The sequence below is a fragment of the Palaemon carinicauda genome, chromosome 16, assembly GCF_036898095.1.
Source record: "Palaemon carinicauda isolate YSFRI2023 chromosome 16, ASM3689809v2, whole genome shotgun sequence".
Lineage (NCBI taxonomy): Eukaryota > Metazoa > Arthropoda > Malacostraca > Decapoda > Palaemonidae > Palaemon > Palaemon carinicauda.
In genome coordinates, this window is record NC_090740.1 from 22,852,114 (window position 1) to 22,870,520 (window position 18,407).

Below are 18,407 nucleotides of genomic sequence, written 5' to 3' on the forward strand. Positions count from 1 at the left end.
CAAATCACTCGCCGTGTGAAGAGCTCTTCACCCTGCAATTAACCCTAACCTTACATTTAATAAAAATCTTCTCTACTCAACAGAAACACTATCTCTCTCTCTCTCTCTCTCTCTCTCTCTCTCTCTCTCTCTCTCTCTCTCTCTCATCTCTCTCTCTCTCTCTCTCTCTGCAGGATTTCACAGATACAATAACAAAAGCATAATACACCAGTGAGGAAAGTAATCAAACGACAAGAACCTCATAAACATTGATCGAATCTTGAAATACACCCATCACAAAATACAGATTTTGTTGTTCTAGTACAAATAAAATCATCATTGATTTTTAGAACGTCATTGTGTTTTTAATAATAAGTGGAATGAAATCAAAATAAGAATGGCATTAAAAAGTAGCGTAAATGTGAGAAACAGTATCTCTACTTATTGAATACTGAAGTTAATGGTAAAACCAAAAAAATATAAGAATACATATAACATCTTTTGTGTATTGAATATTAAGAATATGTAAATTTGAATTCATAATCTTATCTTTTTTATAACAGCCTTTAAAATCTGTAAACTCTTTTAACTTTTGTTTTTAATAAGACTTAAAAATCAATAGGTTTTCTTTGACAAAATTTATAAATATAGATAAATCTGGTCACCTCAATAAGCTTCTTCTCAATGACGTGGGTGATTTTGTTGAGTGAGGTTTGTCAATGGGGGTTCTAGTAGGGGGGGGGGGGGCTTTGTCATAAGGGAGTTTTGTCAGTGGGTGTTCTAGTAGTGGGGGCTTGGTTATAAGGGGTTTTGTCGTGTGGTGTTTTGTCAGTAGGGATTCTAGTAGTGGGGGCTTTGTTATAAGGATGTTTTTAGTGTGGGGCTTTGTCAATGGGGGTTCTAGGACTGGGGGCTTTGTCATAAGGGAGTTTTGTCAGTGGGAGTTCTAGTAGTGGGGGCTTGGTTATAAGAGGTTTTGTCGTGTGGAGATTTGTCAGTGGGGGTCCTAGCTGTGGGGGATTTTTCCATAAGGGAGTTCTGTCAGTGGGAGTTCTAGTAGTGGGGGCTTGGTTATAAGGATGTTTTTAGTGTGGGGTTTTGTCAGTGGGGGTTCTAATAGTGGGGGCTTGGATATAAGGATGTTTTTAGTGTGGGGTTTTGTCAGTGGGGGTTCTAATAGTGGGGGCTTGGTTATAAGGGTGTTTTTAGTGTGGAGTTTTGTCAGTGGGGGTTCTAATAGTGGGGGCTTGGTTATAAGGGTGTTTTTAGTGTGGAGTTTTGTCAGTGGGGGTTCTAATAGTGGGGGCCTGGTTATAGGGATGTTTTTAGTGTGGGGTTTTGTCAGTGGGGGTTCTAATAGTGGGGGCTTGGTTATAGGGGTGTTTTTAGTGTGGGGTTTTGTCAGTGGGGGTTCTAAAAGTGGGGGGCTTGGTTATAAGGGTGTTTTTAGTGTGGGGTTTTGTCAGTGGGGGTTCTAATAGTGGGGGCTTGGTTATAAGGGTGTTTTTAGTGTGGAGTTTTGTCAGTGGGGGTTCTAATAGTGGGGGCTTGGTTATAAGGGTGTTTTTAGTGTGGGGTTTTGTCAGTGGGGGTTCTAATAGTGGGGGCTTGGTTATAAGGATGTTTTTAGTGTGGGGTTTTGTCAGTGGGGGTTCTAATAGTGGGGGCTTGGTTATAAGGGTGTTTTTAGTGTGGGGTTTTGTCAGTGGGGGTTCTAATAGTGGGGGCTTGGTTATAAGGGTGTTTTTAGTGTGGAGTTTTGTCAGTTGGGGTTCTAATAGTGGGGGCTTGGTTATAAGGGTGTTTTTAGTGTGGGGTTTTGTCAGTGGGGGTTCTAATAGTGGGGGCTTGGTTATAAGGATGTTTTTAGTGTGGGATTTTGTCAGTGGTGGTTCTAATAGTGGGGGCTTGGTTATAAGGGTGTTTTTAGTGTGGAGTTTTGTCAGTGGGGGTTCTAATAGTGGGGGCTTGGTTATAAGGGTGTTTTTAGTGTGGGTTTTTGTCAGTGGGGGTTCTAATAGTGGGGGCTTGGTTATAAGGGTGTTTTTAGTGTGGAGTTTTGTCAGTGGGGGTTCTAATAGTGGGGGCTTGGTTATAGGGGTGTTTTTAGTGTGGGGTTTTGTCAGTGGGGGTTCTAATAGTGGGGGCTTGGTTATAAGGGTGTTTTTAGTGTGGGGTTTTGTCAGTGGGGGTTCTAATAGTGGGGGCTTGGTTATAAGGATGTTTTTAGTGTGGAATTTTGTCAGTGGTGGTTCTAATAGTGGGGGCTTGGTTATAAGGGTGTTTTTAGTGTGGGGTTTTGTCAGTGGGGGTTCTAATAGTGGGGGCTTGGTTATAAGGATGTTTTTAGTGTGGGATTTTGTCAGTGGTGGTTCTAATAGTGGGGGCTTGGTTATAAGGGTGTTTTTAGTGTGGGGTTTTGTCAATGGGGGTTCTAATAGTGGGGGCTTGGTTATAAGGGTGTTTTAGTGTGGGGTTTTGTCAGTGGGGGTTCTAATAGTGGGGGCTTGGTTATAAGGATGTTTTTAGTGTGGGATTTTGTCAGTGGTGGTTCTAATAGTGGGGGGCTTGGTTATAAGGGTGTTTTTAGTGTGGGGTTTTGTCAGTGGGGGTTCTAATAGTGGGGGCTTGGTTATAAGGGTGTTTTTAGTGTGGGGTTTTGTCAGTGGGGGTTCTAATAGTGGGGGGCTTGGTTATAAGGATGTTTTTAGTGTGGGATTTTGTCAGTGGTGGTTCTAATAGTGGGGGCTTGGTTATAAGGGTGTTTTTAGTGTGGGGTTTTGTCAGTGGGGGTTCTAATAGTGGGGGCTTGGTTATAAGGATGTTTTTTAGTGTGGGATTTTGTCAGTGGTGGTTCTAATAGTGGGGGCTTGGTTATAAGGGTGTTTTTAGTGTGGGATTTTGTCAGTGGTGGTTCTAATAGTGGGGGCTTGGTTATAAGGGTGTTTTTAGTGTGGGGTTTTGTCAGTGGGGGGTTCTAATAGTGGGGGCTTGGTTATAAGGATGTTTTTAGTGTGGGATTTTGTCAGTGGTGGTTCTAATAGTGGGGGGCTTGGTTATAAGGGTGTTTTTTAGTGTGGGGTTTTGTCAGTGGGGGTTCTAATAGTGGGGGCTTGGTTATAAGGGTGTTTTTAGTGTGGGGTTTTGTCAGTGGGGGTTCTAATAGTGGGGGCTTGGTTATAAGGGTGTTTTTAGTGTGGAGTTTTGTCAGTGGGGGTTCTAATAGTGGGGGCTTGGTTATAGGGGTGTTTTTTAGTGTGGGGTTTTGTCAGTGGGGGTTCTAATAGTGGGGGGCTTGGTTATAAGGGTGTTTTTAGTGTGGAGTTTTGTCAGTGGGGGTTTTAATAGAGGGGGCTTGGTTATAAGGATGTTTTTAGTGTGGGGTTTTGTCAGTGGGGGCTTGGTTATAAGGGTGTTTTTAGTGTGGAGTTTTGTCAGTGGGGGTTCTAATAGTGGGGGGCTTGATTATACGGATGTTTTTAGTGTGTGGTTTTGTTAGTGGGGGGTTCTAGCACTGGGGGCTTTGTCAAAAGGGAGTTTTGTCAGTGGGAGTTCTAGTAGTGGGGGCTTATTTATAAGAGGTTTTGTCGTGTGGAGTCTTGTCAGTGGGGTCTCTAGCAGTGGGGGCTTTGTCATAAGGGAGTTCTGTCAGTGGGAGTTCTAGTAATGGGGGCTTGGTTATAAGGGTGTTTTTAGTGTGGAGTTTTGTCAGTGGGGGTTCTAATAGTGGGGGCTTGGTTATAAGGATGTTTTTAGTGTGGGGTTTTGTCAGTGGGGGTTCTAATAGTGGGGGCTTGGTTATAAGGGTGTTTTTAGTGTGGGGTTTTGTCAGTGGGGGTTCTAATAGTGGGGGCTTGGTTATAAGGGTGTTTTTAGTGTGGATTTTTGTCAGTGGGGGTTCTAATAGTGGGGGCTTGGTTATAAGGATGTTTTTAGTGTGGGGTTTTGTCAGTGGGGGTTCTAATAGTGGGGGCTTGGTTATAAGGGTGTTTTTAGTGTGGAGTTTTGTCAGTGGGGGTTCTAATAGTGGGGGCTTGGTTATAAGGATGTTTTTAGTGTGGGGTTTTGTCAGTGGGGGTTCTAATAGTGGGGGCTTGGTTATAAGGGTGTTTTTAGTGTGGAGTTTTGTCAGTGGGGGTTCTAATAGTGGGGGGCTTGGTTATAAGGGTGTTTTTAGTGTGGAGTTTTGTCAGTGGGGGTTTTAATAGTGGGGGCTTGGTTATAAGGGTGTTTTTAGTGTGGAGTTTTGTCAGTGGGGGTTCTAATAGTTGGGGCTTGGTTATAAGGGTGTTTTTAGTGTGGAGTTTTGTCAGTGGGGGTTCTAATAGTGGGGGCTCTGTTATAAGGGTGTTTTTAGTGTGGGGTTTTGTCAGTGGGGGTTCTAATAGTGGGGGCTTGGTTATAAGGATGTCTCTAGTGTGGGGTTTTGTCAGTGGGGGTTCTAATAGTGGGGGCTTGGTTATAAGGGTGTTTTTAGTGTGGAGTTTTGTCAGTGGGGGTTCTAAAAGTGGGGGCTTGGTTATAAGGGTGTCTCTAGTGTGGAGTTTTGTCAGTGGGAGTTCTAATAGTGGGGGGCTTGGTTATAAGGGTGTTTTTAGTGTGGAGTTTTGTCAGTGGGGGTTCTAATAGGGGGGGCTTGGCTATAAGGGTGTTTTTAGTGTGGAGTTTTGTCAGTGGGGGTTCTAATAGTGGGGGCTTGGTTATAAGGGTGTTTTTTAGTGTGGAGTTTTGTCAGTGGGGGTTCTAATAGTAGGGGCTTGGTTATAAGGGTGTTTTTATTGTGGAGTTTTGTCAGTGGGGGTTCTAATAGTGGGGGCTTGGTTATAAGGATGTTTTTAGTGTGGGGTTTTGTTAGTGGGGGTTCTAATAGTGGGGGCTTGGTTATAAGGGTGTTTTTAGTGTGGAGTTTTGTCAGTGGGGGTTCTAAAAGTGGGGGCTTGGTTATAAGGGTGTTTTTAGTGTGGAGTTTTGTCAGTGGGGGTTCTAAAAGTGAGGGCTTGGTTATAAGGGTGTCTCTAGTGTGGAGTTTTGTCAGTGGGGGTTCTAATAGTGGGGGCTTGGTTATAAGGGTGTTTTTAGTGTGGAGTTTTGTCAGTGGGGGTTCTAATAGGGGGGGCTTGGCTATAAGGGTGTTTTTAGTGTGGAGTTTTGTCAGTGGGGGTTCTAATAGGGGGGGCTTGGCTATAAGGGTGTTTTTAGTGTGGAGTTTTGTCAGTGGGGGTTCTAATAGGGGGGGCTTGGCTATAAGGGTATTTTTAGTGTGGAGTTTTGTCAGTGGGGGTTCTAATAGGGGGGGGCTTGGCTATAAGGGTGTTTTTAGTGTGGAGTTTTGTCAGTGGGGGTTCTAATAGGGGGGGCTTGGCTATAAGGGTGTTTTTAGTGTGGAGTTTTGTCAGTGGGGGTTCTAATCGGGGGGGGCTTGGCTATAAGGGTGTTTTTAGTGTGGAGTTTTGTCAGTGGGGGTTCTAATAGGGGGGGCTTGGCTATAAGGGTGTTTTTAGTGTGGAGTTTTGTCAGTGGGGGGTTCTAATAGGGGGGGCTTGGCTATAAGGGTGTTTTTAGTGTGGAGTTTTGTCAGTGGGGGTTCTAATAGTGGGGGCTTGGTTATAAGGGTGTTTTTTAGTGTGGAGTTTTGTCAGTGGGGGTTCTAATAGTAGGGGCTTGGTTATAAGGGTGTTTTTATTGTGGAGTTTTGTCAGTGGGGGTTCTAATAGTGGGGGCTTGGTTATACGGATGTTTTTAGTGTGGGGTTTTGTTAGTGGGGGGTTCTAGCACTGGGGGCTTTGTCATAAGGGAGTTTTGTCAGTGGGAGTTCTAGTAGTGGGGGCTTATTTATAAGAGGTTTTGTCGTGTGGAATCTTGTCAGTGGGGTCTCTAGCAGTGGGGGCTTTGTCATAAGGGAGTTCTGTCAGTGGGAGTTCTAGTAATGGGGGCTTGGTTATAAGGGTGTTTTTAGTGTGGAGTTTTGTCAGTGGGGGTTCTAATAGTGGGGGCTTGGTTATAAGGATGTTTTTAGTGTGGGGTTTTGTCAGTGGGGGTTCTAATAGGGGGGGCTTGGTTATAAGGCTGTTTTTAGTGTGGAGTTTTGTCAGTGGGGGTTCTAATAGTAGGGGCTTGGTTATACGGATGTTTTTAGTGTGGGGTTTTGTTAGTGGGTGGTTCTAGCAATGGGGGCTTTGTCATAAGGGAGTTTTGTCAGTGGGAGTTCTAGTAGTGGGGGCTTGGTTATAAGCGGTTTTGTTGTGTGGTGTTTTGTCAGTGGGGGTTCTAGCAGTGGGGGCTTTGTCATGAGGGAGTTTTTTCAGTGGGAGTTCTAGCAGTAGGGGCTTGGTTATAAGGGTGTTTTTAGTGTGGAGTTTTGTCAGTGGGGGTTCTAATAGTGGGGGCTTGGTTATAAGGATGTTTTTAGTGTGGGGTTTTGTCAGTGGGGGTTCTAGCACTGGGGGCTTTGTCATAAGGGAGTTTTGTCAGTGGGAGTTCTAGTAGTGGGGGCTTGGTTATAAGGGTGTTTTTAGTGTAGAGTTTTGTCAGTGGGGGTCCTTACTGTGGGGGATTTGTCATAAGGAAGTTTTGTCAGTGGGAGTTCTAGTAATGGGGGCTTGGTTAAAAGGGTGTTTTTAGTGTGGAGTTTTGTCAGTGGGGGTTCTAATAGTGGGGGCTTGGTTATAAGGATGTTTTTAGTGTGGGGTTTTGTCAGTGGGGGTTCTAACACTGGGGGCTTTGTCATAAGGGAGTTTTGTCAGTGGGACTTCTAGTAGTGGGGGCTTGGTTATAAGGGGTTTTGTTGTGTGGTGTTTTGTTAGTGGGGGTTCTAGCACTGGGGGCTTTGTCATAAGGGAGTTTTGTCAGTGGGAGTTCTAGTAGTGGGGGCTTGGTTATAAGAGGTTTTGTCGTGTGGAGATTTGTCAGTGGGGGTCCTAGCTGTGGGGGATTTGTCATAAGGGAGTTCTGTCAGTGGGAGTTCTAGTAATGGGGGCTTGGTTATAAGGGTGTTTTTAGTGTGGAGTTTTGTCAGTGGGGGTTCTAATAGTGGGGGCTTGGTTATAAGGATGTTTTTAGTGTGGGGTTTTGTCAGTGGGGGGTTCTAGCACTGGGGGCTTTGTCATAAGGGAGTTTTGTCAGTGGGAGTTCTAGTAGTGGGGGCTTGGTTATAAGGGGTTTTGTTGTGTGGTGTTTTGTCAGTGGCGGTTCTAGCACTGGGGGCTTTGTCATAAGGGAGTTTTGTCAGTGGGAGTTCTAGCAGTGGGGGCTTGGTTATAAGGGGTTTTGTTGTGTGGTGTTTTGTCAGTGGCGGTTCTAGCACTGGGGGCTTTGTCATAAGGGAGTTTTGTCAGTGGGAGTTCTAGCAGTGGGGGCTTGGTTATAAGGGGTTTTGTTGTGTGGTGTTTTGTCAGTGGGGGTTCTAGCACTGGGGGCTTTGTCATAAGAGAGTTTTGTCAGTGGGAGTTCTAGTAGTGGGGGCTTGGTTGTTAGGGGTTTTGTTGTGTGGTGTTTTGTCAGTGGGGGTTCTAGCAGTGGGGGCTTTGTCATGAGGGAGTTTTTTCAGTGGGAGTTCTAGCAGTGGGGGCTTGGTTATAAGGGCGTTTTTAGTGTGGAGTTTTGTCAGTGGGGGTTCTAGCACTGGGGGCTTTGTCATAAGGGAGTTTTGTCAGTGGGAATTCTAGTAGTGGGGGCTTGGTTATAAGGGGTTTTGTTGTGTGGTGTTTTGTCAGTGGGGGTTCTAGCAGTGGGAGATTTGTCATGAGGGAGTTTTTTCAGTGGGAGTTCTAGCAATGGGGGCTTGGTTATAAGGGTGTTTTTAGTGTGGAGTTTTGTCAGTGGGGGGTTTTAATAGTGGGGGCTTGGTTATAAGGATGTTTTTAGTGTGGGGTTTTGTCAGTGGGGGTTCTAGCACTGGGGGCTTTGTCATAAGGGAGTTCTAGTAGTGGGGGCTTGGTTATAAAGGGTTTTGTTGTGTGGTGTTTTGTCAGTGGGGGTTCTAGCAGTGGGGGCTTTGTCATGAAGGAGTTTTTTCAGTGGGAGTTCTAGCAGTGGGGGCTTGGTTATAAGGGTGTTTTTAGTGTGGAGTTTTGTCAGTGGGGGTTCTAGCAGTGGGGGATTTGTCATTAGGAAGTTTTTTCAGCAGGGGTTCTAGTAGTGGGGGCTTGGTTATAAGGGGTTCTGTTGTTTGGTGTTTTGTCGTTTGGTGTTTTGTCAGTGGGGGTTCTAGCAGTGGGGGCTTTATCAAAAGATGGTTTTGTCGTGTGGGGTTTTATCAGTTAGTGCTTTGTCATGAGGGGGTTGAGCTTGTTGGTGGAACGTCTGTCGTGGGGGGGGGGGGTTTTCTAGGTGGAGCGTTTATCATGAGGGGGGGGGGGGGGTTTGAAGGGGGGGGTTTAGGTGCGGGGATTGTGTTGCCTTCCCCATTTTTATAAGTGTGATGTCCTATCAAATACATGAAAAATTCTGATTACTGATATAATTGTGGCAAAAGTATTTCAACACAGTCTACAGACCAACATTGGTTAGTGGTAAGGGATACTAAATTGAATAACAAAGGCAAGGGTGGTAGGCTACCTGGAGATCACAGTGGAGGCATATACTAAATAAGAACAGGAGCATTCGTCAGATATCAGCTAAAAGATGTTCTCTGATTGTATTTACTATATACATTTTAATCAAATATTTTATTCGTCAGGTCACTTATATAAGAAAGGTTACTCTCTTCCTCATAGAGTATTAAAACAGCTCTGGAATAAATTAGAGCGAATATCAAATTACCTTAAAAAGTGGATCTTCCATTATTCTTCCATAACTATTTCAAACTATTTAAACCCCTGAGGGTATGGAAAATAAAATATACTGGTAACTAATCACCAAAAACAAAGCGAGAGAGAGAGAGAGAGAGAGAGAGAGAGAGAGAGAGAGAGAGAAATATTTACACTTTGGTGAGAAGAGACATTGAAAATCAAAGTAAAAGTGATATCTACTTTGCCACCCCACATCCAATTCTACCTAACACAAAAGACATTTATATTTATGCGACGTAATAGAAGAGGGGGATTGATAGAATGTCGCAGAGAAGAAGAGTTGTAATAGACAAGTTGAAAATATCAAAGATTCTTGTCACGTAAAAAGGACCTGATAACATATCTTACTCATTCGCCGTGTCTTGAAAACATTGGAGGGGGGGGGACAAAGATATGTCTACAACATTCATTTTAATAAAGTTGAATTAGAACTTGGAGATTCGTCAGCTAAAACCTATGGACATTAGAGGTGTATAATTGTACCTCCCATTTTAGTTGATCGATATTGTAGTGGCTTCCCCCCCCCTCCAAAAAAAAAAAAAAAAAAAAAAAAAAGTAAAATGGTATTCACTTGATACTAGGTGTAGAAAATAGAAATCCTTTTCATTAAAAGTAAAAATAAAATAATGATGAATATTTAGATCATGGTTGGCGTAAATGGAGATGGCTTGGTCATTCTCTTCGCACTCCTCAGGAGGGATTAGTTCACCAAACTTTCAACTGGCTCCACAAGGCACAAAGAGAGTTGGAAGACACAGGCCTACATGCTGAGGACTATGAACGTGAAGTAGGAGATGATGAATAGAGATATATTGATATGAAAGCTCAAGATAGAGAAGACTGGTGAAATCTAACCGAGGCTCTTTGCGTCAATAGGCGTATGAGATGATGATGACGATGATGATTTAGAAGTCTATTTTCAGGACTTCATTGAACCTATCATGTACCTACAAGACAGTTGATAATTCCTTTTCCCAGACACTATTATTTTGTATGTTCTCTCCAGCGGCACAGACAGCTCGTATTCATTAATATTGGGCTTATGATATGAATATTGAAACTGGACCTGATGAAATTCTTGGAGTACGAATTTTGGGCAAATTTTTTTCTGATTGTAGTTAATATTTGAATAATCATGTTCTGAGATTTGACTTCTCTATGAATCTACAGTTCTTTTGGGTGTGTGCGTGTTTGTATATGTGCCTGCACGAGACTGAAATGAAGGAAAAGATGCTGTTGAAGATAAAGACTTAATGAGGATACATGGAGAAAGAAATTTTAATGATTTCGGAGCCAAGCAGAGCGTAGTAGCCACAGTTAGCTCTGGGAGTTGTTGAAAAAGTTATGCAAGTTGATTGTCAGATGTTTTAGTTTCTGTCGTCGAGTCTACAGAAAAACTGTTGACTGTGCATATTCATGGAATTTACAATCTTGACAATCTTCGAATGATTCTAAAACTGTAATTTTCAAACAATCTTCGAATTGCAGTGATTGCATGTTAAAAAATCACCATAATACAGAAACATACTTTGAGTTGCCAATCACACTAAGTAAACTAATTTCAGTCCGAATAAACTGTTTTTTTTTTTTTTTTCACTTCTCATAGAAAACTGTACTTTTTTTCATTCCTTTTCATCTAAAGTGTAGTGCCCTCCATAGTATATGTTGAACATAATAATAGTCATTGAAAAAATCAGAAGAAAAAATTCAAAGGATAAACTAACTTGAAGTAATAACATGTTTGGCTCTATGAAAGAAAAAAAAATCTCATAAAAAGAGGACAAACTTTTAAGAGATTGCACGGTTCAAACCTCTCCTCCTTCAAAGAAATGCAAAGAGAAGAAAAAAATCAAATGTTGACTTTGCTCTTATGAACATCATAATATTGCCCTGCCGCTCTCTCTCTCTCTCTCTCTCTCTCTCTCTCTCTCCCCACTGTGTAAATCCAGCTCTCTCTCTCTCACTGTGTAAATCCAGCTCTCTCTCTCTCTCTCTCTCTCTCTCTCTCTCTCTCTGTAAATCTAGTCTCTCTCTCTCTCTTTCTCTCTGTAAATCTAGTTTCTGTAAATCTAGTTTCTCTCTCTCTCTCTCTCTCTCTCTCTCACTGTGTAAATCCAGCTCTCTCTCTCTCTCTCTCTCTCTCTCTCTCTCTCTGTAAATCTAGTCTCTCTCTCTCTCTTTCTCTCTGTAAATCTAGTTTCTGTAAATCTAGTTTCTCTCTCCTCTCTCTCTCTCTCTCTCTCTCTCTCACTGTGTAAATCCAGCTCTCTCTCTCTCTCTCTCTCTCTCTCTCTCTCTGTAAATCTAGTTTCTCTCTCTCTCTCTCTCCCTCTCTCTCTCTCTCTCTCTCTCTCTCTCCGTTCCTATTTGTCTGCTTATTCAGTGTTATTTCAATTTCGATTTCCTTTTCGGGAATATTTTTCTTGGAATCAGTCTGTTTATTTTTCGTAACCGTCGTCATCTTCCTCCTATTATTACATCCCCTTTCCAAGACTTGTCGTAAAAGGGAACCACTTTCTTTTGATTCTTTTTCTTTTTATTTACTTTCGAGGATCGTTTATCGTTATAATTATACCTGTTCTTCATGCTCACTTTCCAGTAGCTACTGTCTCTCATACAAATATCAAGCAGTTTTCTTGTTTTTCTTATCAATACATACGCTGCCCCTATCTATACTTTTACTCAATTCCCATTTGCTCTTTAACTATTGTTCTATATCTTTATATTTCATGCATTTCACCAATCATGTTTTATATCATTAAGTGGGCTTTCTTCTATCAGCAATGATGAACAACCTAAAGACTTTTGAAATATAGGGCGAATAGGGCATAACAGGTGGAGGAGGCAACTATTTGAGAATATTTTGTAATTTTGAGGCAACTATTTGAGAATATTTTTTATTTTTGAGGCAACTATGAGAATATTTTTTTATTTTTGACAAAATTATCTTTGAATCCATTAGCAAAGGCAAATGATATAGGAATAGGTAAACGGATATAGGAATATCTAATATAATAAGTCTCTTGATGCTCTTTGTAGGAAAAACTATATGCTATAGACCTTGGAATATTTACGAACACTTGTATACCATTATACTTGTATATTTTTTTCCCAGCAAGAGAAGCAATGGTCAAAGAAATAATATTATTTATATTTAGATATAACATATTTCATCGATTCTAATCTATTCTGATCCAGCTGAAAAATCAGCAAAAAAAAAAAAAAATTAATATTTACGAACACTTGTAAACGGTATAACTTGTATATTTATTCCCAGCAAGAGAAGCAATGGTCAAAGAAATAATTTTAATTTATTTTTACAAATAACATATTTCATAGATTCTAATCCATTCTGATCCAGCTGAAAAATCAGCAAAAAAAAAAAGATGAAGCATAACATTTCCCAGCATGAAAAGTAATGGTCAAAGAAATGATTTTATTTTATTTTTACAAACATCATATTTCATCGATTCTAATCCAATCTGATCTAGCTGGAAAATCAGCAAAAAAAAAAAAAAAAAAAAATGAAGCATAACAGGAACGAGGAACGTAGACAAACAGATCTATCGTTTGGAGAGTAAAGCAAACCAATTTACTTGATGAGGCCTGCGAGTGCAAATGGGGTTCACTCATTCCTAGAGTACTTAACATCTTTGCATCTTCCGTGCTACAGAATAAACCCAACTCTCTCTCTCTCTCTCTCTCTCTCTCTCTCTCTCTCTCTCTCTCGGAGCAAGTTATTCCATAATTACATTGTTTCCTGCAGCAAGTGGGGGACTGAAAATCTTTTATCCTTATTTTGCTAAAGTAAAAGTTGTGAAAAGAGAATTCTTTGTTTGTTGGTACGTGGTGTATCGTTAATCTTATTTTTTTTTTTATCAGATTCTTGTAAATACTAAATCATAGTTGCAAACATATATACTGTACATACACTCAATAAAACAGATACACAAATAAGCACCACACACACTCACTCATATATATATATATATATATATACCGTATATATATATATATATATATATGTATATACATATATATATATATATATACTGTATATATATATATATATGTGTGTATATATACATTATATATATTATATATATATATATATATATATATATATATATATATGTATTTATATGAATATACTTTATATATATACAGAGAGAGAGAGAGAGAGAGAGAGAGAGAGGAGAGAGAGAGAGAGAGAGTACCCTACATAAGAAAGAGAAACGTCCAAGGAGTGCATTCTCAAGTTTGAAGCTACTCCAGTCTGTGATTAATTTAGGCTTCTGACTCATAAAACCCATCTCCCTTCATACTCTACAATATTTTCAATCAGCTGATTTTAAAATCTAGGCTACTTATATATATAAAAAATTCCTTTAGCTATTTCTACAAAATAAAATACTTTTCAAAGAAATTAATCAATTTGTATTCTGTTTTGTGCTTATTCAATACTTTTATGGATGGTTCACACAGGTTTTTAAGATGAAAAACTCTTATGTAAGGACTTAAAATGTCTTCAGTTTTGTTTTGAAAATATCATTAAAAGTATTATAATCTGGCAATATTTAATTTCCAATATTGGATTCGAGATATATTCAAAGTGCTTTAAATCTTAACTGATTCGAGTCTAAACGACTTCAAGAAAATAAATAATCTACAATCACTGGTGTAAGTAATATTCTAATTCATTTTTAATAGACGTTGGTGTAACCTTGTGTAGCTAGAGGTGCCCTAGAACAACAAAATTTTAATAAACTAAGCTGTTATTTAAGACTAAAGCAACATTTTTTAATATACTGTTTAAGCAATGGAAAATGATAAAGGTTGTTTCCAAATATAGTAATATTGCGTTATGACTTTTTCGTCTCAAAGAAAACTAAAATGAAAAGGTATCATTTCACAAAATAAGAGATAAAATAAAAACTAAATAAAAATGAGATTGCACCACAATGTAAATCATCCAACCAAACACCAGAAGATAGGAAATGAACCGAATCTAAATGGTATATGAGCATTTTAGTAGTAAGGATGCTAAAAGATTGACATAAGAAAACAACATGGGACAAGCTTGTACCACCCGTGTGTCACACGATCGTACATAGTAACGACATTTCACTTTTTTGTATATATTAACCTTTGTATCTTCGCTCTCCCGTCGCACTGACCAGCAACTTGTAATAACATGTCTGCCTACTTCATTGTTAACTGTTAACAGAACCGGTTGCCGGTTGGACAAGAAATAGCAAGTTGTATTTTGTGACCTTCTTACCGGAACTTAATGTGTATATAAACTCTTTGTTCTGTAATAAAGTTACTCAATTGCTTTCATCTCGCCATTAAGTCCCAACCTACTCTTGCCCCGTCACAAGCTCATGATAAGTTGGATAGTTTAAGATTATCCTAAAATAATTAGATGGCTTAGAGACAAATCTTACGTTTGAGATTAAGATAATTGTCCGGATTCAATATAATCCTCAACAAATAAAAAAAAAAATTATTTCAGATTTTAAATATACTTAAGTTAGTTCAAATTGAATATTTGAAGCCAGATTGAAATGGTGTTCATCTAATGTCTATTTAAACGATTAAAAAGAATAAAGGTACGTAAACAGAAAGCTGCTCCTTGTGCGTTTTGAATTAAATAATAACAACAAACAAACAATAATCCATTTCAAGATTATAAGTACATTCTCAAGACACTAAAATTAATATAAGTAATAAAAGACACAAACACACTGCACAAAATCCATTACTTTTTGTTATCCTTTTGCAATAACAGTGATTACCTCAATATTCATGATGTGTGTGTGTGTGTGTGTGTGTGTGTGTGTGAGAGAGAGAGAGAGAGGAGAGAGAGAGAGAGAGAGATTTATTAATATGCACACTAAGAGAGGAAGATAACTTGGTTAAACGGTTAGGCACACGGATGAGCAAAGGAAAAGTTATAATCAAACGTTAACTTTTTGGCAGAGAACTAAATGCTAATTAGTACGTTAATGTAAATTCCAGCAAAATTACGCAAAACATTTCGACATGGGTTGAATACATAAACCTTCTATATATCTAATTAACTAAGAATAACATTATATCAGGAATATACGGTATCTGCATTGGTGCTGAGAGCCGACAATACACCACCAAATTTAAATATAGATTATAGAAATAAATATCAATAAAAACCCACTCACACACCATGCTTGTAATCATTAATAATGTTCAAGATAAACAAAAACGATAAATATCAGTCAATTTATGAAATAAAAGTAGAGATATAAAGATATAAATTCACAAAAAAATACGATTAAGGGTTATGGTGATTGGAAACATCCCTTCCTAGCGATCTGTTGATCAGGGGTTCGAGACCTGGGCAAGCTCAATAGTTAACTTGTAGTGTCTACAACACTGCCATCCTTGTGGGATAAGAATTGGGGGTCTGCCTGGCACTCTCTGGTCCTAGCTTGGGTGGAGAGTGGATTAGGGCACTGATCAAATGTATATATGGCCAGTCCTCTAGGGCACTGTCACTGTCCCTTGCCTCTGCCATTTATGGGCGACTTTTAAACACTTGAATACACGAAAACAAACACACATAAATATACATACACACATACACACACAATATATATATGTATATATATATATATATATGTGTGTGTGTGTGTATATATATATATTATATTTATACATATATACATATATATATATATATATATACATACATATATATAGATGTATGCATGTATATATATATATATATATTATGTATGTATGTATGTGTGTATATATATATGCATATATATATATATATATATATGTATGTATATATATATATTATATATATATACAGTATATATGTATGTATGTATGTGTGTGTAAGAGGGAGGATTATGTGGGGAGGGCTAGAGAATGAAGGATATAAGATTTTAAAAAGATGGAATGAAAATAGTGTTGTTGGATGAGATGAAAAATTTCGTTAATTACAGGAGCTTATGCGAGTTCCGGTTGCAAGACAAATGTAACGTACAAGGGCAAGCAAACAAGAAGATACAGAGATTACTCAAGATTACATGAAGAGAGAAAAAGATGACAATTAAAAACTAAAGGAGAGGAAGTGAGGTACAACTCCAAGATGAATAAGAGAGTCTTTTTACAGGCAAGTGAAAACAGGTTAATGGAGAACTATATTTCTTTTTGTCAATTGTATTGGTATTTTGAAAAAAATGTTTAAAGTGTAAGCTAGAAGAGGGAGAGCAGAGTGGTGGTGCGTCATTTGAAAGCGTTCAAGCAAGGCTGGTCATAATTATGAAAGTAACTACTGAGGATATACCGATGAAGATTAAGGTTTTCAAGAAATGAAAAACACAGGGAGTTGATGGGGGTAAAAAGTGAGATGCCGCAGTGTGGTGGTAACATTTTATATTGTGTATATATATAAATAAATATATATATATATATATATATATATATACAGTATAATATATATATATATATATATATATATACAGTTAAAAGTATGTTCCCTATTTTGTTTTTTATTACTTCTTTATGATACTTTACATTTAAATTGTAAGTATTATTGAGATATTTAATTATATCTTCTTCCCAGCTGGTTCCCATTTTTATATGGGGTCGCCGTTGCGGTGAGCCGTTTCCATCTTTTTCTATTCTGCGCTTCTGCCTCATCAATCCCCTTCTCCTGTAAGTCTCCTCTCACATAGTCCCTCCATCTCTTTCTTGGTCTCCCTCTTCTTCTTCTTCCCTGAACCTCCATCTCCATAGTATGTCTCCCAACGTGGTCCTCATCTCTCCTCATCAGGTGTCCATACCATCTCAGCCTCCCCTCCTGCACTTTCTTTGATATTTTCCACCACCTTTGTCGACCCCCTTATGTAGTCATTTTTTATCCGATCCTCTCTTGTCACCCCAGACATCTACCTAAGCATTCTCATTTCTGCCACATCCATCTTCTTCTCCTCTGTCTTCCTCATGCTTGCGGTTTCCGTTCCATACAGCATTGCTGTTCTTACCACTGTCTTATGAAACTTTCCTTTCAACCTCAGTGGTATTCTTTTGTCACAAAGAACTCCTGAGGCTGCTCTCCAGTTGTTCCAGCCTGCCTGTACCCGAGGTTTAACTTCATCTTCCATACCTCCTCCAGCGTTAACAAAGGATCCCAAATACTCAAACTTATCAACTCTCTTTATCTGTTCTCCTCTAAGATGAATACTTTCTCTATCATCCCCCTCACTGGTGGTACACATATATTCTGTCTTAGATCTACTTATTCTCATTCCTCTGTCCTCCAGTACTTGCCTTCACCTTTCCAATTTCATTTCCAGATCTTCCCTGCTCTCTGCGCACAGAACAATATCATCTGCATACAATATGTTCCATCGTACTGCCTCCCTTACCTCTTCTATTAAAACGTCCATCACTATGTTAAAGATAAATGGGCTCAGAGCTGACCCTTGGTGTAATCCTACTCTCACCTCAAAACCCTCTGTCTCCGCAGCACTGCTCCTCACTCTAGTAAATAAATTACGGTTCATCTCTTGTATCAGTCGAACGTACTTCTCTGGCACCCTGCTCTCCCTCAGACTCCTCCATACCTCTTGTCTTGGGACTCGGTCATAAGCCTTTTCAAGGTCAATGAATACCACATGCAGGTCTCTTTGCTTTTCCCGGATTTCTCCATTAGTTGCCTCAGACAAAATACACCATCTGTTGTTCCCCTCCCCTTCATGAATCCCATCTGCTCTTTACCTATTTCTACTTCTTCTCTTAGTCTGGCATCTATCATCCTTTCCAGTACAGTATCTTCAAAGTGTGGGACATCAATTTAATACCTCTGTAATTCCCAAACTCTTGGTCATCCCCTTTCCTTTGAAGATTGGGATCATTATACTCCCACGCCACTCATTTGGTATCTTTTCCTGCTCAAAAATCTTTATCACGAGATCGTACAGTATATCCACTCCTTCATCTCCTAAGGCTTTCCATGCCTCCACAGGAATCATGTCTGGTCCAGTTGCCTTCCCATTCTTCATCTTCCTCAGTGCATTTATAACCTCTTGCCTAGAGAAACTTATTACCATGCCAAAATTCACCAGTCCATCCTCGCTTAATAATCTACCATTTTCTTCATTCAACAGCTGTTCAAAATATTCTTTCCATCTCTTTACAATGTCTTCCTCCTTTCTAAGTACTACACCATCTTGATCTTTTATTTGTTTGATGTGTGTAATATCTTTGGTGCTCTTATTTCTAGTCTTCGATAGCTTGATCATCTTGTTTAATCCTTCCTGTGTCCCCAGCTCATTATACACATCATCATATGCCTTAGCTTTAGCTTAGGCTACTACCTTCTTCACCACCTTGTTTTTCTCTTTGAACCTCTCTCTGTCTTCCCCTGACTGTGACTCTTCCCATCTCTTCTTTGCCTCCTTCTTATCTTTTACAACTTTCTCAATTTCTTCACTCCACCAACAACACTCCTTTTCTTCCCATATGATACCAGATGTCTCTCCTAGCAGCTCCTTCCCATGCCTTCTCATTACTGCTGCATTTCGTGTCCACCATTCTTGAACATCTTCAATTCCTCTATCAACATCCTCCAAAACCCTTCTC

At 39.5% G+C, this 18,407-nt stretch overlaps 1 protein-coding gene across 1 annotated transcript; it reads right to left on the minus strand.

Annotated features, from left to right (window-relative positions):
* Positions 1–4,633: 4,633 nt before the first annotated feature.
* LOC137655164 (uncharacterized) lies at positions 4,634–6,706 on the minus strand. The gene is made up of 2 exons (XM_068389045.1): positions 6,524–6,706; positions 4,634–5,281 (listed from the first exon to the last, which is right to left on the minus strand). Exons 1-2 carry the CDS (start codon positions 6,704–6,706, stop codon positions 4,634–4,636), a joined length of 831 nt encoding a protein of 276 aa, XP_068245146.1.
* Positions 6,707–18,407: the final 11,701 nt, after the last annotated feature.